Below are 26,167 nucleotides of genomic sequence, written 5' to 3' on the forward strand. Positions count from 1 at the left end.
GAATGGGTGCCAAACAGTTGATAAAAACACCACAATAATCCACAAATAATCCACACCACTCCAGATCTTTAATTAAAATTTTTTGAAGTGAAAAGCTGCCCGTTTGTAAGAAATAAATATCATTAAGATGTTTTTAAGTTTTGCTTCTGGCTAAAATAAAAGTCCATAATCTTCCTTCTGTGAAAAATTCCATCCCCCTTTGTCCTCTCACATCAAAATATCCACCTATTTATTTGTTTAGAACTGTTTTGACTGTTATTGGTTGTTAACGGGGATTGATCTGCTTATTTCTCTCCCGATTTAGACAAATTTTTCACCGGAGAAAGCAGTATTATGGATTAATATTTTAGCCAGAAGCAACATTTTAAAGTTTAAAAATTAATGAAGGATTTGTTTCTTACAAACACAGTTTTTCACATTTCAAGACAGTAACCGATGGACTAGAGTTTGCACTCTCATTCTGACGGCACCCATTCACTGCAGAGCATCCATTGCTGAGCAAGTGATGGAATGCTAACTTTCTCCAAATCTGTTTGGATGAAGAAACAAACTCATTTACATCTTGGATGGCCTGAGGGTGAGGACATTTTCAAATTTTCCTTTTTGGATGAACTATTGCTATAAGTCTCTTGAGCTGTGAAATTGAAACCTCTAAGCAATAAAATCTTCTCACATGTCTCCACATAATTTACATTTTAAGTTGGACAGTGATGTCATCCTCTCCTGTTATCATGTCAATTTATTTTGATGAAATCATCATCATCATCTTCTCACTGATACACAGAATGCAGATCCTCACATGTATGATTTAACCTGTCAGTCAAAGCCCTCTGAGCATTAACAACCCAGCTGAATCACAGGCTCATTATCTGGAGTTTATCTGCAGTTTCAACTTTGCCCTAAAACAGATAACACTTTCAAGAACACAAATGTGCAGAGAACAGCACCAAACTGACATACTCTGGTTTTCTCTCTGGATTTTAAGAATTTTCTTCTGTTTGCTTGTATTTCTGTTGGTGATTCGAGTGCCTGGAACATGGCACTTCTCTCAGACAAGGTGAAGTATTGCATTTCCTTTGCTTTTTTGATTTTTATTGTTAGTGTCAAATTAGAATCGGGTCACTGTCAGACAGGTAACACTGCCCTTTTTAATGTTTTTAAGTACTTACATTTGAAAAGCTTATTGCCAAACTGGCCTACTTCAGGCTCAATGAAACGACCTCAAGTAAAGACATTATGAGAAAACCATACCTGTTTGGATCCTCTAAAATATTGTGGCTTCAAATTTTTTACATATTTCGAAAAATAAGTGAGTGTATACTAATAGTATCACTCGGTTTTCTGTTTAAGAAAAAGTATTGTATGATGAATACATATAAAAGATACCAGTCAAAAGTTTGGAATAATGAAGAATTTTTATTGTTTTTAAAAGAAGTCTCTTCTGCTTATGAATACTGCATTTATTTGCTCAAAAATACAGTAAAACTGTATTATTGTGAAATATTATTACAAAAACTGTTTTTCTATTTTTAATTTTTTTTTTTAATTATTCCTGTGATGACAAAGCTGAATTATCAATGGTGATTACTTCAGTCTTTAAGTTTCAAATTATGATCATGAGTGAGTTTTTTTTTTTTTTTTTTTTTGAAAAACATTATAAAAACGTAATTATTCCAAACTTTTGAGCGATATTGAAAGTTCATATTGAGATCTTTGACTTCTGAATAAGACTTTGGCATGTTGGCAAATATGCACTGAAACAAGGGGGGTATATATACACAGGGTAAGGAGGTAACAAGGGGGTGGAGCCAATGAATTGTCATGGAAACAAACAAGGCAGCTAGAACAAAAGGCAAACAGGAGTGAACACAGAAACACTGGTGAAAACACACAAGACGGGAACACAGGCTGGGATCATGACATACTGTATACTTCAGCTAGTTGCCAAAGCAGCTCATACTAGTGTTTTTCAAAATATGTAAATATCATTTTTATTTAATTTAATTTTTATTAATTTGATGAACTAAAATAGCTTAAATTGAAAAAAAAAAAACTATATAGACAGAATAGAAAAAACATGACAAAAAGATAGCAAAATGATTAAAACAGAAAATAATACAATTCAAAATATTAATTAAAACTAAAATAATATCTTACTTATACTAAAATAAAACTGTATTGAAGAGATCTCTATGAAATTAATATAAATAGCTCAAATGATTTGATCTTCATAGAATTTGATGAAAGATGTTATTTTTCTTCCCAAAGGCAATAATACAATTCAGAAATGGACTTATCTACCAAGATATAAAGAGTAAATTGTAGAAGTTTAGTTTGAGAAAATGTTTCTAGAAACATTACGAGATCATGTCTATTGGCTTAGCACAACTAACATGTTAATGTAATTCTGTACAGATAGCTTATCAGCCCAAACAAACTTAAACAGAAAACCAATAAAACTGTGATTCATAGCCTATGGTTTCAATCCAGTGTGGGTGTGTGTGCATGCAATCCTGAAACAATGCTTTAACCACCCTGGGGTTGAGTTTTCTTTCTCTGACAGAAGGATTTTTCACTCACAGCTTTAAAAATGTAGTACATCAAGATGTTGTTCAGAGCATGATATTCTTTTTCCTTTGTATTTCTCTTCTATACTGAGTTTTCTGTGTCTTTGAAGTCAGCAGAGCTGATGAGAAGGCTCAAAAGTCTTCATCACTCCCCATCTTCAACAGGTCAGATGTAAAGCATGACAGCTGCATCTGGGTCATGAGGTTTTGTGTCATTGTGCTCATTATATCAGATGAATGGCCCACCACACGGATTCATTGTTTTGTTTGTGGTTTTTTTGTTTGTTTTGTAACCTGCCTTGTGGTTTGATACTGGCTTTCTGTTGGTTTTTGTGTAACCAGGCTTGTGTATGTGTTAAGAATGTCATATTCTATGGGTGTTCTCTGTGCTACAGTACAATAACATTGCAGGCTTTCAAATGAATACTTTATGCCAGTTCAACGGACCTGGTTAAACTTTAACGGTTGGAGCAGCTTCCTGCCTCATTTGTGGAGGGAAGTTTTTCATTCAGGACCCCAGATATATGAAAATATCAAAGACTCTTCTGAAGAAAATCTGAGAGGTCACCACAGTGCAAGGCCTTATCCATGTCTTGGACACTGAGGGATGAACAGTCTAAACAACTAGAACAATGAAGGAAATTCTATATCTAATTCACTTTGAGAAGTAATCATTTTGAAGTATTTGCAAATAATATTTTAAAATATGCACACATTCACTCCTATTTGTATGCCTAATACAGTATGTCAAAAATTCAGAAGGTTTAATTTCTCGTCACATTAAGTTACAATCCCATATTTTCAATTCAAAACTGAGAAATCTGAGGAAAAAAGTAAATTAGTTGGCATTACTTGATATCACTTTCGTTTTTTTAAAATTCTGTCGTAAAACAAATATTAAATGTTACAACTCTTCAGTCTTATCTTGCTCTCTTTCAACGTTAAACTGACACATCATGGTTTTTACATAATGAATTATTTAATGAACAATTTGACTGACAGCAGTGGTTTTTGAGGCAAAGTTGTTCAGTATGAAGAGATTTATCAAATGATAGGAATATTGTGTGGCTATGTGAAACACCACAAGATAAGAGAGGCGTAAAACTCATTAGCTCCACCTAGTGGCCAATTTCTTTCTAAATTCTTACAGACCTTTTGGACCATGAGTCAAGCATGCCCACCAAGTTTGATTTCGTTCTGCCTCTGTTAACCTTGTCTATTAGGTGCTTAAAATTCCAATGGCAGCCATGTTTTTTGAGATACATAGACATTTTGTGGCACTTTGGACAAAGACATGACATACCAATTTTCAAGTCAATCAGACTATCGAGTGCATAGTTATAGCCATTTTTATGTTTTCTTTTCCCCTGCTATAGCTCCACCAATTGGCCAAACTCTCTTACATCCGTGTTCCAAATTTGGCGAAAATATCGCTTTCCATTCAAGAGACACAGTCGTTTTAGTAAAAGCGGCTCCACCCTTTATGAAAGATTTGGGATCCACTTTTCAGAGAATCTTTCTGCACTGGTTTGGTTCCGATCGGGTGAAAAACCTAGGACTAGCTCACAAAAGTAGGTTTTAAAATAACAACAAAATACCTGAAAATTTGACACTGAAATCCAAGGCATGCGTTTTGTCCATTGTGAGCCAAGAATTCCAACGATATAAGGCACTTGAGTACTCAATTGATTGATTGAATCCCTAAAAACAAAAAATAGACTAAATGAAGACGTTGCAATCAAGTTCCAGTGAAATACAGTATATTCACAATCTTCTATGATGCCTTTAAGTCCATCATTCTGTGAGTATTTTGAGTGGCAGTTTCTCTCTGTGGTTGTGGGGTGTTCATGGGTAGAAATACACAAATAAGTTAAAGTCTGTCTCTTTTATTTCCAATTATGTTTATGAAAGCTCAAAGTAGCATGAGCCCTTCACAACGGTACAAGGCAATGAAAGGTAACCCAAGCAATAATTTAAGACAACAATATGGACCATAAATTCAATATCCCTGTTACTTACATAGCAGAGAAGAGGAGAGAAATATCCTCAACTGAGCAAAAAACTAAAAAGAGAACAAACATGATTGGTAGCAAACCTGTTACAGTTTAAAAGTTAAAATGAATAGACATTGAGAATGAAATCCTTTACCTGTTGAGAGTGTGCTGACAGTCTGTGTTTCTGGATGATTGATGGCTGACAGTTACAGAATAAAGAATAAAGAACCTTAAACTCGAACACAAAGAACCGTTTCAGCATAAAAGGGCTTAAAGAACCTTCATTTTTAGAGTGCAGGATTAATTGTAAAGTATGTGTTTGACACACAAAGGAAGATATAACCAAGATTCCATTAGAATGACCCAAAGTTAACTATTTCAAGTATGAAAAGCGCTTCTCATTCTGACAGAAGAAGAAAGGACACAGCATTTAAAGGTCATTTTGTTGACTGATATGACGCAGTTTATCCGTAGTTTGGTTCTGATGTTTGAATGGTATCTTAATGGTAAAAAGACAGAATGGCAGTATTTTTTACAGTAATTTACCAGGTGTAATGCGTGAAAGCACCTTATGTCATGGCACACATTTGTTTTTCCCCTATTTCCTCTAACTTCTTATCTTTCTTCTACATCTCAGGGTTACTCTGGGACTGAACTCCTAGACCTGCTCCTGGAGCCCCATATGGTCCCTCACATGAACAGCAATGGTTACCATGGCAACCCAGCCTGGTCAATCACAGATCAAAGCGTGAGTGAACTGGCATTTGATATTTGTGACCTGAGTTTTATATGATAAATCGCTAGACAACCTTCCTGCTGAGAGCATGCTGAGAAAATTTCATTTTTAGTTATTTTAATTTGGTTAATTAATGAGACACCCTGAAAGGCTCCCTGTAAACACAGTGACAGCATATTACATGTCTGACCCAAATTTATCTGTCAGCTTCTGTGTGTGTTGTGTGTGTTGGTGTCTGACACTGTGTGTGTGTGTGTGTGACTACTTAACCATATTTTGGGGACAAATATGTACCCAAAAGTTAGCAAAACCTGACAAAATCTCCAAAAACCTCCCTTTGGGGATGTCCTAATTTTGTAAAACTAAAGTAAACAAAGTTTTTTTTTTTTTTTTTTTTTTTTTGAAATTGTAAAAATGCAGAAGGTTTTCTGTGAGGGGTAGGATTAGGGGAAGGAGTAGGTTTAAAAAGTGTATAACTCTGTTATCTGTATATACAAACTATAGAAGTCTATGTAATGTCCCCATTTAAATAGCTAAGTAAATGTGCTGTATACATGTGTCAGCATTTTAAGACATCATAGGCACCATCCATATATATATATATATATATATATATATATATCTATATATATATATATATATATATATATATATATATACGCTCACCAAGTCTGCATTTAATTTATAAAAAATACAGTAAAAACAGTATTATGAAATATTAAAATGTAAAATTACAGTTTTCTATGTTGCAAAGCTGAATTTTCAGCGTGATTTGTCAATTTTTTGGTGTAACGTGATTATTCAAGTATTAAGTCACATGATCCTTTTTAATGATTGTTAAACTTTTCTGATTATTATCTATAATAATAAACTGTGATACATTTTTTTCTGTATAGAAAGTTCAAAAGTACATAATTTCTTTGAATTTCTTTGTACAAAACTTTACTGTCATCTTTCTGTCAATTTAACACATCCAGAGAGGTTACAGTTTTGTGTGACTCCTTTGTGTTCCTGCAGATTCTGTGTCATGGTGAAGGTGTTGTTGATAACTTCTTGGACTCCTTGTTGCAATTGTCAAATGGCGTGTCACAGCCCTGCTCTCCTCTGTGGGTCCCCTCCCCCTCTGACAGCGGAATCAGTGACGACACCCCGTCTGACCACCCGGACAGCCCGCCGCCGTCCACCAGCCCGCTTTTCAACTCCATCTATCTCCCTCAGCATCCTCATCTTCTCCCTCAGCATCTTCAGCAGCAGGACGCACCTGTCGCAAACACAGAGCCTGATATCTCCATTGATCTGGGTGAGATTTCACTCTTCAAGCAGTTACTAAAACCATAAAAACCCACTTTGTTACTTGAAATTTGAACTGAAATAAACAACACTATATTTCAGCTACAGTTGCCAAGGCAACATTTCTCAGTTTAGTTTAGCTTAAATTAATGTACTAAAAATAACAAAAATGGAAATACAAATTAATGACATAAATGATAATAAAATAATGCAGTCAAAAAATGTCAACAATCTTTATGTAATTGTGTATTTAAAGAGTACAATTAGGGAAACTATACACAAGAATTTATGCTGCATCAGAGATGCACTAAGAAATCAACTCAACTTGCTAAGAAAACATCACATTTTGTTTTTGTTTTTCTGCTTGGGAACATATTGTTTACTACCCTCTGCAGGCTGTACTGATTTTCTGTAATAGTACAGCTGCAGGACAGGACAACATATGAACATTTTGTTGATCTCAATTAGCTCTGGATTCATGGATCTTGAATAACTGATACTGACTTGCTTCAAAATTGCCAAATAAGGCAAAATTGCAGGGTATCGCAAATAATGTGGGGAATGGTTGAATTTTCATTTATTCTTTCAATCATAAAAAAAAAAAAAATCTGTAGGGTCTTAAAACCATCACAACACATAATAGGCCTTCAAAACTTTCAGTGTTCAAAGCCTGAGTAAATTTAATGAAGAATGACTAACCTAAACAGAGTCAAACTGAATAAACCTATAAATCTGAAGCAGGCAGGAGAAGCCTGTGATCTTCCAGATGCTAAATTTCTCAGCCAAAACCAATAGGCAATTATTCAGAATGATATCTGTTATCTCTTGATATCTCTAGTGATTTTTTATTTTTATTTTTTTATTTTTTTAGATAACTAATGAACTGTGAGCTCTGGATAACTTTCCATAGCTTAATGCATTGTTAAGTGACATATTGTTCCCAAGCCCTTTTATTTGATATCTTTCGGTTGAAACACTATTGAGAGGTTACATGAGACGTGATACATTTCAGTAAGTTGTACTGTATCATTCAACATACAGTTCCCTCCACCAAAATTGGGACCCTTGGTAAATACTTGTAAAGGTGGCTGTGAAAATAAATCACATTGTGCGCTAAAAAATTTAAATATGAATGGGAATATACTTCAGAAATATTTTACTCATAAGAATTTCTAGGGGTGCCAGTAATTGTTGCCAACATGCATTTGAGAGAGAGAGAGAAAAACAACAACAAAGAAAAAATTATTTTGAAATGTTTACCCCTACTTTCAATTGTTTTACTTCAAAGAAAAATTGAATGAAAGATCAAAAAAGATAAACAGATTTATTTTCACAGCCACCTCTGGTCATATTTACCAAGGATGCTAATTTTAGTGGAGGGCATTGTGCCTTTTGTGCTATAACTTCTATCAACGTGGAATTAACGAACTGCCGCTTGAACTGAAGTGCTTCAGCAATCTGCCACATCACATTTAAGCATCCAAATGGCATTAATTGTTTGAATTTTGTGAAAATAAAATGTACAGGATTTGAAAGCTGAGACTTTGTTTCTTTTCAGCCGTAACAAAGCACAAAGCTCTTTGCGATTATTGGATGGGAGCCACATTACAAATTATTGGTTGATACAGCAGTGCATCCCTACTAACAATCACCCTAAACAGCAGCAACCACATAGAAATGTGCTAACAACCACCCAAAAATACCTTAGCAACTGCATACCAATGCCCTGAAACCACTCAGAGCAAAAGCACCCAAATAGCAATTTGCTAAACACATTAGCAGCCACCTAGCAACACCCAAGAACAGTAGCAACCATATATAAATGTGCTAAGAACACCTTAGCAACACCCTAGAAACCACTCGAACAGTATCTACCACACAGTAGTGTACTAACAACCACTAAGAAATTGAAAAAAATGTTTGTTGTCTGTTGGTCTTCAGACACAGTGTGATGTGAACGTATTCTGAGTGTGTGTGTGTGTTGTGTGTGCAGAAGATTGGGAGGCCTGTCTGTTCTCCGATGGTCTGACAGACTCTCAGAGCACGTCAGCAGTGCTGAGAACTCAACCAGCCACCGTTTACCAGCTCACCGTAAAAGACCTGCTGCTTTCCAACAACGGAGAAGTGGTGAGTACTGAGAGAACATAAACAGACACCATGCAGTGTATGTGACTCAACTGTCCTGCCGTGACATTCAGTGTGAAACATACAGCTAGTGTGACATACACACAGATGACAACCGGCATGGGGAGAGGAAGAGAGAGAGAGAGAGAGAGAGCAGTGGAGCTGTCAGATTTCATACTGGAAAACAGGACATGTGGAGGAACTCGGGGAGAAAGAGAAAAACACATAGCTCTGTTCCAAAACCTAGACAACATTTTAAGGTTGTACGTAGCATAAGATGTACTGAAATTTGATTAAATAAATGCATCCTTGGTGAGCATAAGAGTTCTTTCAACAACATGAAGAAAAAAAATCTTAATTATTCCAAACTTTTGTCTGCCAGTGCATATAAAATTAAATACAAGAAAAAAAGATGAAAAACAATTACAAATCTAGTGTTTCACCCAATATTGTGTTTTAGAAATGTGGAAACCAACATATTTTTTAAAAACAACTAGTCCAGGGGTTGCCTAAAATGACCAGCTAATCAATCTTAAGGAAGCCCCATAATTTAACTGGCTCAGGTTGACCTGACATGCATTCTTAGGTGACATTTACATAAGATGTATTCAGTTCATCTATAATAAGTGAAATAGAGTGCATCAGAATGCAGGTGTCTCAGGAGCATTTTAAAAAGCTTTTAGCTTAAAAACTCAAGGACACTCAAAAAATAATAAATAAATAAAAGCACAAGGTGCACCCCAATGGACTGGTGATAAGTCTCAACATTCAGTTGTGAAATCATGCGAACTGTGCATGTTATCAGCATTAATGCATCACTGCTAATATATATATATATATTTTAACAAATGGCATGGAACATAGGGGTCTTTAAAAGTTGAACTTTTTATCACCACATGGTCTCTTAACACACATGCACACACAAAATAGTGAGGTATGATGCAACAGCACATATAATATGTTTACAGTTTTTTAAACAGTTAATGGCATGTTTAGGATGGAGTAGCCAATGTGTTTAATCATACAGCTCTTCACTGGTAATGACTTTGACCTGTAAATATTCCCGGGCAACATAAAGCACAATAGAGAGCTGTTACTGCATTTCACAACACTTTAATACCTCCACAGATGCTGTTTCAGTGTTTGGCTTGTTGCTGCATTGAGTCATTGATTTATGTGTTGTGATGTACACTGGGGAAAAAAACAAGTGAGCAGATGTATCGATGTAGCACTTTCCTGAGTCTGAAAGGATTTGTTGTCATTATGCAATGCAATGCATTCATACCTGAGACTAAGTGGAGTGTCCTTGTGTGGCACTTTGCAGCTTCGTCCCAACTAATAATATCCACAGCTGCTTACAGAATGAATAATTATAATATGCAATACAAATTTTAAAAGAACATGAAACAAAATGTGTGTTTCTGTCTAGTCAAAACCCTCCACCCAGCAATCCCAGCAAGAACTGTTTCTTAATGAAGATGAGAAGAAACTTTTAGCCAAGGAAGGACTCAGTCTTCCCAGCCAACTGCCTCTTAACAAGGTATTTTGAACACACACAGGTTCTATATGAATTAGACCACACCCATCTCTCCAAAACCACGCCCTCTATCTGAAACTCTGCCGTAATAAGCTAACCAGCTAAACCCTCAACCTCTTGTCCCATTCAAGGAAAGTCTGTTCACTTGGTAGCTATATTTGCAAGCATTTTGGGTATCCAAATTCAGTGCCTATGTATTTAAATGGGGAAATCAAGAAGTGATTTACAATTAAAAAAATAACATTTCAAACCAACAAAAAATCTGACATAAACAAATAGTGTTGACGGAATAGTTAAAAAGGAAATTATGCAGAAAATTGACTTACCCTCAGGCCATCCAACATTCAACGATTTGTTTCTTTATCAGAATAGATTTGGAGAAATTTAGCATTACATTACTTGCTCAGCAATGGATCCTCTGCAGTGAATGGGTGCCATCAGAATGAGAGTCCAAACAGCTGATAAAAACATCACAATAATCCACAATACATGTCTTGTAAAGCGCTGACGTTTTCTCACTCCAAACTGTATTCTATCCATAATATTCTTTATTGAAAAAGTAATCTCGTCTGAATCAAGAGAGAAATCTGCACAGATTAAGCACTGCATGCAAGTGAAAACAGTCCAAAACAATAAATATGTGGGTGGATTTTGATGTGAGAGATAACAGGGGATAAACCTTTCACTGGAGGAAGCGTTATTATGGACTAGGGACTCGTATTTTGGCCAGTTATGGTTTTAAGTTTCCTTAATGATTATGGTTTTGTTTTATACAAATGTACAGCTTTTTACTTCACAAGATTCACTATGATGCTTTTGATGCAATGACGCTGATTGGCTCTTTTTATTTAGAAGATGGGACTTATTCCGTTATATTTTGCATTGCACCTCTCATATGTAGTGATAAAAGTTCACCATATAGGTATACCTATAAAGTCTTTGGTACACATCTCTCACACCTGTGGTTATGACATCATAACATCACATGACCACTCTTGTAATATCATCACAGTAACAACCTTTCCATCTCCTACACGTGTAATTTCTGCACGTTTACTGCTGGAAGCCTGATCAGACATCAGTAGGAAGGAAGTTGGCTTTTATAAAGGCTGAGATGAATGAAGTCAGTGATGAAAGGCACCTCTCATCAAAATAACACCTAATTCCTTTCAGCTGCAGAGGTTTTTCCCTCTGTGTGCTAGAATAATGGATAATGACAAGATTAAGCTGATTTGATTTTACTCACATGTCGCCTGCGGTTTCAGACCTAACAAAATCTGTTTCAAAAGAATTGGTTGAAATGTAGACTCCTGTGCATCTCATTTCTAGATGAATTCATCTTAACATTTTGTCTGGCCCATTCTCTCGTGATTTTCTTAGTACGAAGAAAAGATGTTGAAGAAGATTCGGAGGAAAATCCGGAACAAGCAGTCGGCACAGGAGAGCCGCAAGAAAAAGAAGGAATATGTAGATGGACTGGAGGGAAGGTGATTATAGACATGCATATACTGTGTGTATTCATGCATACATATACATAAATAACATAATATAACATAACATTTATATACTTTTAAATTCAAGCTTTATTTCAATCATTTCAGCTTACAAATCTCGTCTCACATTAAAAATATACAGTAGAATGAGAAAACAGATCTAAAAACATAGACGTTCAAAATTTGAGAATTAGTATGTTTTTTTTTTTTTAAAGAAATTACTGTTTTTACTGTTTTAGAGAGGATACATTATATTGATCAAAAGTGACAGGAAAGACATTTGTATTTCTATTTCTGCTGTTCTTATGAACTTCATATTCATCAAAAACTGTATCATGGTTTCCACAGCTGTTTACTGCTGTTCTTATGAACTTCAAAATATGTATCATGGTTTCCACAGCTGTTTACATATAATAATAATAATAATAATATAACAATCAGAAAAGTTTCTTGAGCAGCAAATATGTGTATTTGAATGCTGGCGTAATGATGCTTTGCATCACAGAAATAAATTATATTTTAAAATATATTCAAATAGAAATGCAAATTTCTTTAAAGTTTCAAATTTCAAATTCAAAGTTCTTTAAAATTGTAGTAATATTTTACAGTTTTTTTCTGTATTTTTGATTAAAATAAGGCATTCTTGGTGAGAATAAGAGATTTCTTTAAAGTCTTCAAACTTTTGCATGGTAGTGTATACTGTGAACTGCTGTACAGTTTGTACCTGACTTGTGTACAATAATAGCATTCACCTCAGATGTCCTGGTTGTGGTACAGGTAAACACAGTCTGAATGAATGAATATGATATCAAAGGAAAACTCATTACTAAATAAACTTGCAGTAAAGTTGAAATTGAGGTCGAAAGTCATTAAAAATCCAGGCTTGAAATTATCTTAACTTAGGATCAAAGGAATCAAATATCCTCAGAGAGGCTGGAGAAATCATTTAGAACACACTGCTGCACAAATTTCTGGCATGAAATTGCCCTCTAAGGAAGAGCTCGTGGGTTTATCTGTCCAAAGGACAAACTCATTTCACAGCCAGCGCTGCAGTCACTAAAAGCACCACAGCCATCTAGCTGTTTTTTATTCACAAGTCAGTCGTGTGAACTTACTGTTCGATGCTAACAGACACCTGTGGGCAGGGGCGCCACTGCATTTTCAGGGCCCCCTGAACATCATATTGACCTGGGCCCCCTCCCCAATCATGTAATTTACATACATTTACATTTACAGATTTGCTTTAGTAGAATATATTCTCCTTGTTTATTGATTTTGGGGTTAAATGTGACCTGGATATTATGTTTTATGAGATTCATCTGAATCCAGTAAATGTTTGTTATTGTGCAAATTAGAAATCTAGTGTTATGGCTTATTTATTTCCCATTCATGAGAAATACTAGACCAACAAATACAGGTCCTTCTCAAAAAATTTGCATATTGTGATAAAAGTTCATTATTTTCCATAATGTAATGATAAAAATTTAACTTTCATATATTTTAGATTCATTGCACACCAACTGAAATATTTCAGGTCTTTTATTGTTTTAATACTGATGATTTTGGCATACAGCTCATGAAAACCCAAAATTCCTATCTCAAAAAATTAGCATATTTCATCCGACCAATAAAAGAAAAGTGTTTTTAATAATTAAAAGTGTTTTTAATAATTCAAATAATTATGTTCAGTTATGCACTCAATACTTGGTCGGGAATCCTTTTGCAGAAATGACTGCTTCAATGCGGTGGGGCATGGAGGCAATCAGCCTGTGGCACTGCTGAGGTGTTATGGAGGCCCAGGATGCTTCGATAGCGGCCTTAAGGTCATCCAGAGTGTTGGGTCTTGCGTCTCTCAACTTTCTCTTCACAATATCCCACAGATTCTCTATGGGGTTCAGGTCAGGAGAGTTGGCAGGCCAATTGAGCACAGTAATACCATGGTCAGTAAACCATTTACCAGTGGTTTTGACACTGTGAGCAGGTGCCAGGTCGTGCTGAAAAACGGAAATCTTCATGTCCATAAAGCTTTTCAGCAAATGGAAGCATGAAGTGCTCCAAAATCTCCTGATAGCTAGCTGCATTGACCCTGCCCTTTGATAAAAACACAGTGGCCCAACACCAGCAGCTGACATGGCACCCCAGACCATCACTGACTGTGGGTACTTGACACTGGACTTCAGGCATTTTGGCATTCCTTCTCCCCAGTCTTCCTCCAGACTCTGGCACCTTGATTTCCGAATGACATGCAAAATTTGCTTTTCATCCGAAAAAAGTACTTTGGACCACTGAGCAACAGTCCAGTGCTGCTTCTCTGTAGCCCAGGTCAGGCGCTTCTGCCGCTGTTTTGGTTCAAAAGCACACGCCTGTGCACGGTGGCTCTGGATGTTTCTACTCCAGACTCAGTCCACTGCTTCCGCAGGTCCCCCAAGGTCTGGAATCGGTCCTTCTCCCCAATCTTCCTCAGGGTCCACGGTCACCTCTTCTCGTTGTGAAGCGTTTTTTGCCACACTTTTTCCTGCCCACAGACTTCCCACTGAGGTGCCTTGATACAGCACTCTGGGAACAGCCTATTCGTTCAGAAATTTCTTTCTGTGTCTTACCCTCTCGCTTGAGGGTGTCAATGATGGTCCTTCTGGACAGCAGTCAGGTCGGCAGTCTTACCCATGATTGCGGTTTTGAGTAATGAACCAGGCTGGGAGTTTTTAAAAGCCTCAGGAATCTTTTGCAGGTGTTTAGAGTTAATTAGTTGATTCAGATGATTAGGTTTAATAGCTCGTTTAGAGAACCTTTTCATGATATGCTAATTTTTTGAGATAGGAATTTTGGGTTTTCATGAGCTGTATGCCAAAATCATCAGTATTAAAAACAATAAAAAGACCTGAAATATTTCAGTTGGTGTGCAATGAATCTAAAATATATGAAAGTTTAATTTTATCATTACATTATGGAAAATAATGAACTTTTATCACAATATGCTAATTTTTTGAGAAGGACCTGTATTACTGAATTATCGTCAAGTCAAGTCACCTTTATTTATATAGCACTTTTAACAATAAAGATTGTGTCAAAGCAATGTTACAGTATTAAATAGGAAAATAGTGTGTCAATAATGCAAAATGACTATAGTAAAATCTTAATTTGGCAGTTCATCATTGAATCGTCTAATGTAATTAATGCTACCAGCACCACATGCACTATATAGGGAGTGTTTGTGTGTGTGTTTATCACTGAATAATTGGCCAATATACTCTGGTCTAGAATGGCTGCCTGCAGTGCTCAGAATCAGGAATTACAGAAGAAAGTCCTCCAGCTGGAGAAGACCAACACGTAAGTCTTGTTTTACAACAATATCAGATCAGCTCCACTTTGACAAGGCTATAAATCAGTAATTTTTAAATAGTTTGACTTCAGGATCTGGATTTACATTGGACACAAGTGGCCCAATACAGTACTGAAACTGTTGAAAAGAAAACTAAAATGTCCTTAAAAATAAATTAAGAAAAAATTTTTCCTCTGCAGTTTTCAAGGATGAGGTCATGTCGCACAATCTTTCTATGTTGGCATCTGCCTAATTTCATGCAAAACAAAAAATATAGGAAGCTCCTTCTCCTCCCTTTATAAAGCAATTTATTTTGGTATTAAAACTATGCAAGATTATATAGTTAGTTGCATTTTATTATTTGCATTTAATATTGGTATCCCCTGCTGTTTGTGATCCTCTTTATCACATTTTTATATCATGTGTATTATCTCATATTAACATTTTAATCACTTTTTTTATACATAGAATAAATGAACTCACATATGCTTATGAATATAGAATAAATAAACCTTTTAAGAAACAAACCATGGACAGTTACAATGTGTCCCTCCAGTACTGCTGTAAAATATGTAGTTTTATAACCTGCTGATGTACAGTAAACTAGCTTTTTAACTGTGCTATAAACCTGGCCCTCCTCAAATCACATTCCATTATGAGATTCATTTACGAAACGTTTCTTCTTTCAATCTTTTACTGGTTATTTTATAGTCTATTTAACATGCTATAAACTCAGCTATTACATTTAAGGATAATTCTAGTGGAAAAAAAGGCCTAAAATAGAGCAATATTCCATGATTGGCTATGCATTATAATAACCCCATTGTTAGGCAAGACGCAAAAAAAAAAAAAAAAAAAAAAAAAAAAAAATTTTCATGTGCATTCAAGACACCAGAATTGGTCAGTCTTACTGAACCCTTAAGCACTTTTGAAAAATGTTTAATCACAATATTTTCATTTTGATTCACTTTAGGTTTACATCATGGCTTATGATTCTTTTAGTTTCTTTTTTTTCCTAAGCTACACTAACTTTTTTTTTCTTCATAACTTCATAAATCATAAAACCATCTCCCAAACCGTGTTTTTGCCTTACCCTAAATCATTACGATAAGCCTATAATAATTATTCATATTTAACAGTTGTCGGGACATATTTAACGGGAAACTGTACTTTCATCATTCTTCTGTGTGTGTTCATGTCATATCCATAAATAATGGTAAGAAGGTCCAACTACTACTATATGCAGGGGAAGAAGCTTAAAGCCACAACTAAAACTTGAACTGAAAAGTGTTTGAAAGAAAAAAAAAGGGAAATCGACACTCGTAATAAAACACGATTTCAAGATTTGCATTAGCCAGTCATCATTTGTTGTACTGACTAGATTCACAAACTAATGTTTATGTTGGTAACAATGCTAATCTCTACAAGTTAATGCATTGGTTTAGTTGCCTATAAATAGCCTTACAAAGTTATATTATAAGTACTGTACATGATCATCCACCTCAAACCATCAGATTCATCCGTGTAGAACAGCGGAGCCGAAGCACAACTGACGTAATGACCAAAACAATTGTTAAATAGTGTAGCTTTAAATGTTTCCATGAAACCATTCTTCAATAACTAGTAATATATCAGAATTCTACTCCGTATTCAACATGCAAAATGTGTTCAGTCCCTTTTAAAAAGAAAAATCCTCTGTTAATCATAATTTCAAATAACAATATACTAAAGATATTGCCAAAGAGTGTTTTTTTTTCCTTTTTTTTATTACAATTGACTTTTGACATACTGTTTATATGTATTTACTTATCAATCAGAATTTCAGTAGAATCTTATTTGAGGATTCTTGTTTGATCCTTTTAGGACTGGCTTTAAATGAGAAGTATTTAAGTAGTAAATTAATAATTAATAAGTAAAAACTGAGAGTGTTTGAATATATTGATGAGCAGAAGCATCTTCTTTGATGGACTTAACTTCAAAACTTGTTTTAACATGCTGACATTTTCAAAACACTCTGCAGGACTGTGAAATCCTTTCACTCCCTGCATATTTGTCCTTGGATGAAGCCATTTCTTTTTAAAGCACAACTCGGCACTTTACTCCAAAGTTCACATCAAATGGAAGTTCCATTACTGCTTCCTCTAACTTGGATCACACTCTCTCCATCTATCTGCCAGGTCTCTGATGGAGCAGTTACGCTGGCTGCAGTCTCTGGTGATGAATGGCTCCAGTAAACCGGCTCAGACGGGAACCTGCATCCTGGTAAGATGACAGCACAGGAAGAGGAGCCTAAGAAAAGGAAAGAAATTAAGGAAGGAAAGAAGGAAGGAAGGAAGATGGGAAGCTCTATGCTTTGAAGGAATCCGCTCCAGGCATTTTTACAAATGAAGCGCAATCAAAGTCTAGCTTCAAAGTGAACATTTGCAGAAGAGGTAGAAAAAAGGAGGAAAGTAAATGTTCTGTGACACATAGGCCAGAGAAGAGAGAGAATTCAGCGGTGTCGTCAGCATTACTTAATTAACTCACTCTTCTTCTTTATTACAACTGATTACATCAGTGACTGATCTCAATGCCACCACCCATAGAGAGCTTAACAATCTATTAAAACTTTGCACAGATTACCAAGATAAAGTCTACAAAAAGAAGTCAGGAATCTCACACATTTCTAAAGGCTTTAAAAGGGTCGCTGGAAAATGTGACCAAAATTATTATTTTTTTTTTTTTATTTTTTTTTTTATTTTTTTTTACACATTTTATATAATGACTGGAAATTAACTGCTTTAGAAAAAAAAAATATTTTGAACTATAAAAATACTTTCAATTTAATAATAATAATAAAAAAATCTTCAGTTTTTTATATAGAAAAAGATAAATTCAGATTAATACAAAGTAAATATTTTTATTTTCATATTTCATATGATTATTATTAATATTAATTTTGAAAATATAAAAAAATGCAACACATTATATTATTATATATAATTAACATTTAATTTAAATATAAATATTTAATTTTAAATAATTATATCTGCAATAATTTTATTTAAAAATAAACTTTATATTTAATTTAAATATATCTTAATTATATTTAAATTTATATTTAATATAATTGTTGTATATTATTGCATTATATTTATTTTTCTAATATATACAGTATATGTAAAGAGTTAGTAATTAAATGTATTATATTTAATTAAATCATACAGTTTTAATCATACAGATTTAATATATAAATGTTTCTTTACAAAATAAATAATAATAATAATAATAATAATAATAATAATAATAATAATAATAATAATAAGTTTTATTAAATCAATATTTCATTTTATCTTTTCAGATCATCTCTTTCAAATGCTCTAAGTTTTGCTCTTCACATACTCTTCTGAAAGAGCATTAAAATGCAAACGCATTGAAAGTGAATGAAAAATATACCAGAGGGAACAAAAATCACTGTTAATGTTTTGTGGTCTGTCTCTCTGATCTGCAGGACAATTCGTACTGGCTGCTGGCTGCTCTCTGTCGAGATGCGTCAGTCAATACAATTACATTCTCCTTTAATTATAAATCCTGTCTTGAATCTTATAGGATTAGATCTCTGCCACAATTCTGCACACGGAAGATCATATTTTCAGAGTGCAAAAGTGCGTTTTGCACGCACACAAACTAAGTTTTGTGGAGAAAATGTTTGTCTCGCAAAGAAGAAAGTATTTCGAGCACACGAAAATCAATTTTGTAATTAAAATAAATTTTTGGATGTTTGCGCGTGCAATGTTTCACTAGCTTGCTCCCTTGATGCCCGCCCTCAGTGCTCTCTAAATGCCAACGGCTCGCTTTCTCAACGCAACCCAGTGTTACAATATGCCATAATTCCGGCCAATCAGAGACAAAATTCAGATTGGCTGCCTTGACAACCAATCACAACATTCCTTGCATTACTGATGACAGCGGAAGAGTGCATGCATAATTATGCAAAGTTGATATTCTGATTATATTTTTTTCCAAGCACATTTTACCAATTCCAAACGACATCAATCTTAATAACTACTATTAATCTTGTAATCATTTATAATTGATATATAATTATTCATGAAAGCTGGAAGTGAAAAATGTCTTACTCAAAATATTCAGGTGTGTATATGCAGTACTAGAAATTGCAAAGTTAATGCATAACCATTGGACAGCAAAATGCTCAGTGGGTCAGCAGGGTAAGTCAAAAACATGTGTTGAAGGTAAGATGCATGTTAACTGCAAAAGAGTTAGGAATTAAGGTGAAGAATTAGGTGTGAAATCACCAGGAACCATTTAGCCCCCATTTTCCAGAACTGCAACCTACCTGGAGTCTCCAGAAGTACAAGGTGTCAGGTTCTCAGAGACTTAGGTTAAGTATAGAATCCTACAAAATACTCCTACTTAATAAGAATCACATACTGAAGTGTAGTAAAATACTTGAAGACTGATATAATATATATATATATATATATATATATATATATTATATAGATATATATATATATATATATATATATATGACTATATATATATATAGGCTTTATAGACACATAAGTTGAGAGTGACTCTTGAAGGAAGAGCACCACATCCTCTTGTACCACTGTTTGAAGAATTTATCTTCCAGAATCTGGCAGTAAGTTTGGGGAGTTTTTCACTTCCAGCCTTCATGAACAATTATATATCAGTTATAAGTGATTAAATACAGGATTAATAGTAGTTATTAAGACTGATGTTGTCTGGAATTGGTAAAATGTGCTTGGAAAAAAATATAATCAGAATATCAACTTGCGTAATATTTATGCATGCACTGTATTTCCCCTCTTCTGCTGTCATCAGTAATGCAAGGAATGTTGTGATTGGTTGTCAAGGCAGCCGATCAGAATTTAGCAGCGTCGTCTCTGATTGGCTGGAGTTATGGCATATTGTAATGCTGGGTTGCATTGAGCAAGCGAGCCGTTGGCATTTACTGAGCACTGAGGGGGGCATCAAGGGAGCAAGCTAGTGAAACACTGCACGCGCAAAAGAGAAGGTCTGCACACATCCAAAAACTTATTTTAAATGCAAAATTGATTTTAGTCCCCTTTTAATACTTTCTTTGTGAGACAAAGATTTTTTCCACAAAACTCAGATCAAAATATGATCTCTCGTGCGCAGAATTGTGGCAGAGATCTAACCCCATAGAATCTCTCCCTTGAGCAGATGAATGAATCAATTCAAAAGTGAGTCACCGAGAGTGTGTTTGAATTAAAATGAACACAGATGCCATGAAGATAAATGAAGTGGACTGTCTGGATATTACAATAATGCTGACATGTAAAGAGCTGACTTCATGATTTACAGCATCTCAAAAACATGTTTAGAAAGGAAAGAGCTGAAAAGGAAGGAATGAAAGGAAGAAAGAAACGAAGGAAGGAAAGGAAAAAGAAGGACTGAATGTTATTATAATAAATTATAATAATTGTAATTTATTCATGTACTGTAAACCACTGTTCTTTTTTTAGAGTTTTAGTTTTTTTTTTGAGAAATTAAAAAATTTTATTCAACAAGAATTAATTAAATTGATCAAAAGTGAAAGTAAAGAGACATTTATAATGTAACAAAAGATTTATATTTAAATTAATGGAGTTCTTTTCAACTTTATTCATCCAAAAATCCTGAAAAATAAAATAATCAGAAATGTTTCTTGAGCAGCAAATCAGCATTAGAATAATTTCTGAAGGATCATGTGATACTGAAGACTGGAGTAATGATGCTGAAAATTTAAAATACATTTATAACACAGTTGTTTTAAATTTTACAAATATTTTATTTTATTTTTTTTTTTTTTTTTACTGCAGTTTTGATCAAACAAATTCAGCCTTGGTGAGAAATAGAGATCAAGATGTTTCAAAAACATTCAAAAAAATCTCACCAACCCCAAACTACCCCAAAAGTATATGAGAAATGATATTGCAATATTACTGATCCTTGTTTTTCTGCATCTTATCTTTCCTGTGCATTTAACAGAAAGAGAACGAGAATGAGGATGATGATTATAATGAAAGTGTTGATTGGAACATGGCGTTTAAAGGATGTAGGTCATCAGCTGACCCATATAGCAGGAATTGCTTATTCACTTCCTCTCGTTTAATATTCCTTCTTTTCCTAGGTGCTGGTCCTCTCTTTCTCTCTCATTCTCATCCCGTGCCTCCAGCCCATCTCACAAAGGAGGGTCGCTGACCCCGGTGACTTCAGCGCCGGGAAAGGTCAGTCGACATCGACATCATGCCACATGAAAAGCACTGCAAATAATCATCATATTATGCTTTTGTACGCATTTCAGAAAACTATGTAACCACCAAACATCTCTGTTTACCATCTGAGGCATATAGTGAACCTTGTTTACTGATCCAAGATGCCATTATAAACATATGAGACGCTGATTTTTATAATATAGACACATAAGCACTAGGGCGCCACATCAAGGCATAACTTGATTTATATTCAGGTTTTCTTTAACAGGACATTAATGGGAACAGACAATTTATAGCTCACATTTGAGCGTCGTCAGGCACTTCTGTACTTTCAGAGCAGTGACAGCAGAAAGCACTGGGGTCACAGCTGTCAGACGTTACACAAAGCATGTTCCTCACAATATATATATATATATATATATATATATATATATATATATATATATATATATATATATATATATATATATATATATTAATATTAGCTGATGAGCCCCCTTTGGAGATGTCATGGGCTCATCGACGAAACATCATTGACAGAGGGAGCCCACCTAATGATCACAATGACGTAACTACTTTCCCATTACTGTTAACTTATCTGTCTTATATTTTTACATACTTGTAATAATATCAAAGTGCATGCAAATGTCAAGATCAAGAATACTTAACTGGAACATGCTAGCACAAAAAGGATGTTTCCATCTCGTTCTGTGTTTAAATATATATATACATGTTTGAATGTATGAATGTTTGACTCTAAAAAGTGCCTAGACTGAGGTCTGTTTTACTCTTCCCTCTCTCCTGCAGTTCAGTCCAGGTCACTGCGCTCAGTGATGGAGGTCTACAGCATCCAGCCTGGCTACTCCATCAACAGGGATGGGGACGTGTCCTCGTCCCCTCACAGCAAGCTTCGGCTCAGACCTGAGTACGCCGACATGGACCCTCTACATCACAACCACAGCTACAGAGACGGCGAGCATCACCACGGCGACCCCATCACGGGCCACGCTGCCACACTGAGGTGGATAACGCATCATGAGAAAGACAGGAAGTGATGTAACGGATTGGCACACATTATACCAGCCGTTTGACCAAGGCATCACAACTGACTCCGGAAGTTACAGTCTGACTTACATGTAAAGCAAACAACCTCTGTTTGTTTTGCTTTCACCTGGCATTGAGTTGTGGGTTTGTCTGAACAGATTAAATAATATTAGACTGGAATGGAAAAATAAATAATGCAGTTGATGATGCAGCAGCCTACAGCATGCAAAAATGTACAAAGAACACAAAATATATTGCAACATTTTGTGGAAAAAGTACATATTTCACTGATGCTTTAGTTTACTTTCGAATAACATATTTCAAAACTCAGAGTGTCGTACAAAGATTTCATGCAACTAACCAGGCAAATCTAGTCAATATTTCATTCTCAAGCATTTCTTTGCATCAATATTTGTAAACATTTTACTACAGCATCGCAGCTCATTCTGGACAAAAACTGCCCGCAGACAGGAAGTGACTGTCTGATTGACACGTAAACGTTTGTTTTGCCTTTACTTGGCATGTAGTTGCAGGAATATCTGAATATATTTTACATCCATTACAGACTGGAATTTAAAAATAAATGCAAATAATGATGCAGCAGCATGCAAAAATTTGTCCAGAAAACACACACAAATAGTGTAAACTGTTCCGAAAATATATACTTTAGACACTTAAGTTTACTTGTGAATAAAAAAAAATAAAAAAAAAAATTCTGAGTATTGTACAAAGATTTCATGCTGGCTAAATGTGGCAAATCTAATGATTACTTCATCCTCAAGCATTCATTGCATTAACATTTATAAACATTTTACTATGGCATTGCAGCTCATTCCGGCCAAAAATCCACTCACGACAGGAAGTGACCAACCACCCACGGTTTGCTTTGCTATTATATGGCATTGAGTTGTGGGTTCATCTTAATAGATTATACTGCAATAATAGACAGGAATAGAAAGATAAATAATGCAAATAATGATGCATATATTAAAAATAGTGTAAAATATTGCAGGTTTGTCTGAAGAGATTATACCACAATAACAGACTGAAATGGAAAAATAAATCATTTGTATTATGATGCAGCAGCCTATGCAAAAACGTTGAACAGAAAACACAAAAATAAGTGTAAAATGTTGTGGATTTATCTGAACACATTAAATCACAATAACAGACTTGAGAGGAAAAATGAATAATTCAAATAATGATGCAGCAGCCTATGCAAAAGATGTACAGAAAACACTTAAAAGAGTGTAAAATGTGTAAAGAAAATGTACATATTTCAAAGATGCTTACAGTAAGTTTAAAAACTCATACAAAAATGTGTTGCATCTAACCTGGAAAACGTTAGCTATATCATGACTTTGTTTCCAAGTGGATTAAGTGTTTAAATTGTGTAAAACCAGCCAATCAGATTCAGTTCCTCTAGCTTGAGGAAGTGTTTTCTGTTTAATATGCATCAGTGAGCATGTGCATCCACAAATTTGCACCAAAGCCAAATGTTGGCCTGCGTTTTACACGCTGCTGTTGGGGAAGAGATTAATCAGTGGGAATTGGCCTAACACGGCACATTGCATCAAAAGCAGACACTCCTGCCAAGAGGTGTGCGGATCACTGTGCCAAGATAAGCTTTACTTCGACTGCTTGATCAACTCAGATTGATGCACAGAGCTCAACTCATTTGTGCAGAATCAAGCAGCCGCACGAGCACAATGTCCCAACCTATAACTGGGCATTACATCCAGGCACTCGTTAATGTGAGTTCATAACCAGCAATACTTTACCCTAATATTTATAGTTTTTGTTTGCAATTTTCTTCTGCACAGAGCTCCCAGGAGCATTTTGATTCACAGTTCCATGAATGCTAAACAACTTTTACTTTTTGTTGCTCAGTAAACTAGATGCATAGTCCTTTTAGTATTGCATACAACAAGCAGTAGATTTGAGCTCTAGAATGGCTGGGTATGAGCAGTGAGTGTGGTAGTTTGTTCAAGCAGGTATTTGCACTCTCTCGCTCCACCTCCATGAACCTCCAGGCAGCTGTTGCCTGACCATCAAATATGTGTATAATTAGACCCATGAGTATTGCACATCTCGAGACCTCAGCGTTCATCAGCGCATCACGAGTGGTCAAGGGCATATGTGGCTTTCATTCATTTAAAAGCACCTTTCGCTCCAATATGCACCAGAGTTTCAGGTGCAGTTACTGATGTCAGTGTGCTAAAGAGGTTAAGGAGGAGTGCCGAGGAATAACAATTACCTGTTTCACATGCTTTTGCATTAAAACTGCACCACAGGCCTCCACTGGCACACTGTCTTCTGTGTGCAGCTCCAGGAAATACAGCACAACCTTGGACAGAATGAGCAGCTTGGTTTTCTTACTGCACAGCCCTCCTTTGGGCTTTTTGCTCTACTTCTTGTTGGGTTTATTTTTACATTACAAACTGCATGATTGAAGCATTGAGTCTTTTGAATATTATTGATCAATTGGTAAACAGTAAATGAGTATGTTAAACTGTATTTTCCAAGATAAAGGTTTCAGGAGTGTACAACATTATGGTAAAACCTTGACCAAGTTCAACTGAATGTATTTATTTCCTATTGCTTTGTATTTTTAGTCAATACTCTGACTTGAATGACATGTCCACTTGTAAATAAACGACCTTGTGTGGGTGTTGTATGGGAAGTTTCCTTGAGATTAATTTGAAAAGCTTATGATTGATACATTTAGTACATATATATATATATATATATATATATATATATATATATATATATATATATATATATATATATATATATATATATATATATATATATATATATATATATTCAATTTCAATTTCGCAAAATTTTTTAGACAGATGTTTTAGTTAAAAGTTATAATACAAAGGTTTCGATCTTTAGAAGTTGTTCATCTTTTCATCAGAAGAAGTATGCAGTCTCATTTCATATCAGATACAAATAACCAAACACACAGTCTCTCCTGATAAAAGCTCCTAGTCTAAAATCATGCACAATTCTTTCAGGAATTTAAAAACTCCATTGCAAATGTGGGTCTAGTAAACTTTCAGCCAAAATACAAGTCTATAATCCAGTAAAAAAGTCCACCCCCATTGTCCTCTCACATCAAAATCAGTCCAAACTTATTTATTTATTTTTTAACTGAAGAAAGCAACATTATGGATTAGTATTAATGACAGTTTGAAGTAAAAAAAAAAAAAAAAAAGAAAAAAAGAAAAGAAACCCTTTTAATGATGGATTTTTTGTTTGTTTGTTTGTTTGTTTGTTTTTTTACAAACACAGCTTTTCACTTCACAAGAGAGGTGTGGATTTCTTGTGGATTATTGTGATGTTTTTATCAGCTGTTTGGACTCTCATTCTGACGGCACCCATTCACTGCAGTGCATCCATTGCTGAGCAAGAGATGCATGCTATGGAAAAACAAACTCATCTAAAGTTTTGGCTCATTTGTGCACCACAATCATATTATAATCATATTATATATTATATTTTGGGACTATAAAAATGTAAGATTAGTAACTTACAATGTGAAAAGTAATAATTATCCAGTTCCAATTTGATACTTAGAGAATTCTTCTTTGATCCCATTAGGATCCTTTATATGACATCATTTATTAGGATCCTTTTCACATTCCTCAATATATCTTGACTAGTTTTCTATGCACATAAGTAATGTTTATCTGGACTAAATGTTCGAGAAGACAATCCCCGACTGAGTATCTCAGAATCTGTACGGTGGAAGCCAGTTGTCCTGGAATGAACTCAATTAACGCATCAGTCGTCTTGAGGAAAAGTCG

At 34.9% G+C, this 26,167-nt stretch overlaps 1 protein-coding gene across 2 annotated transcripts; it reads left to right on the top strand.

Moving 5' to 3' along the window:
• Positions 1–889: 889 nt before the first annotated feature.
• Positions 890–25,011, top strand: LOC109079425 (cyclic AMP-responsive element-binding protein 3-like protein 3-A). Of its 2 annotated transcripts, XM_042712510.1 has the most exons (11): positions 890–1,057; positions 5,199–5,309; positions 6,315–6,597; positions 8,581–8,714; positions 10,141–10,251; positions 11,629–11,735; positions 15,000–15,068; positions 17,238–17,322; positions 21,079–21,145; positions 21,221–21,317; positions 22,113–22,249. In XM_042712510.1, the coding sequence occupies exons 1-10, from the start codon at positions 1,037–1,039 to the stop codon at positions 21,289–21,291; spliced, it is 1,059 nt and encodes a 352-aa protein (XP_042568444.1). In that variant the 5' UTR covers positions 890–1,036; the 3' UTR covers positions 21,292–21,317; positions 22,113–22,249. The 2 variants fall into 2 exon arrangements, with proteins under 2 accessions (XP_042568444.1, XP_042568437.1); XM_042712503.1 differs by lacking the exon at positions 21,079–21,145 and having other exon boundaries at positions 895–1,057; positions 22,113–25,011.
• Positions 25,012–26,167: the final 1,156 nt, after the last annotated feature.

The sequence above is a fragment of the Cyprinus carpio genome, chromosome A2, assembly GCF_018340385.1.
Source record: "Cyprinus carpio isolate SPL01 chromosome A2, ASM1834038v1, whole genome shotgun sequence".
NCBI classification, from domain to species: domain Eukaryota; kingdom Metazoa; phylum Chordata; class Actinopteri; order Cypriniformes; family Cyprinidae; genus Cyprinus; species Cyprinus carpio.

Excerpts from the sequence above, each read along its gene's own strand:
- LOC109079425 (XM_042712503.1), top strand. The coding sequence starts at position 1,037 with ATGGCACTTCTCTCAGACAAG. Across the intron at positions 8,715-10,140 it reads TTTCCAACAACGGAGAAGTG|TCAAAACCCTCCACCCAGCA; the intron begins GTGAGTACTGAG and ends GTTTCTGTCTAG. Across the intron at positions 10,252-11,628 it reads GCCAACTGCCTCTTAACAAG|TACGAAGAAAAGATGTTGAA; the intron begins GTATTTTGAACA and ends TGATTTTCTTAG.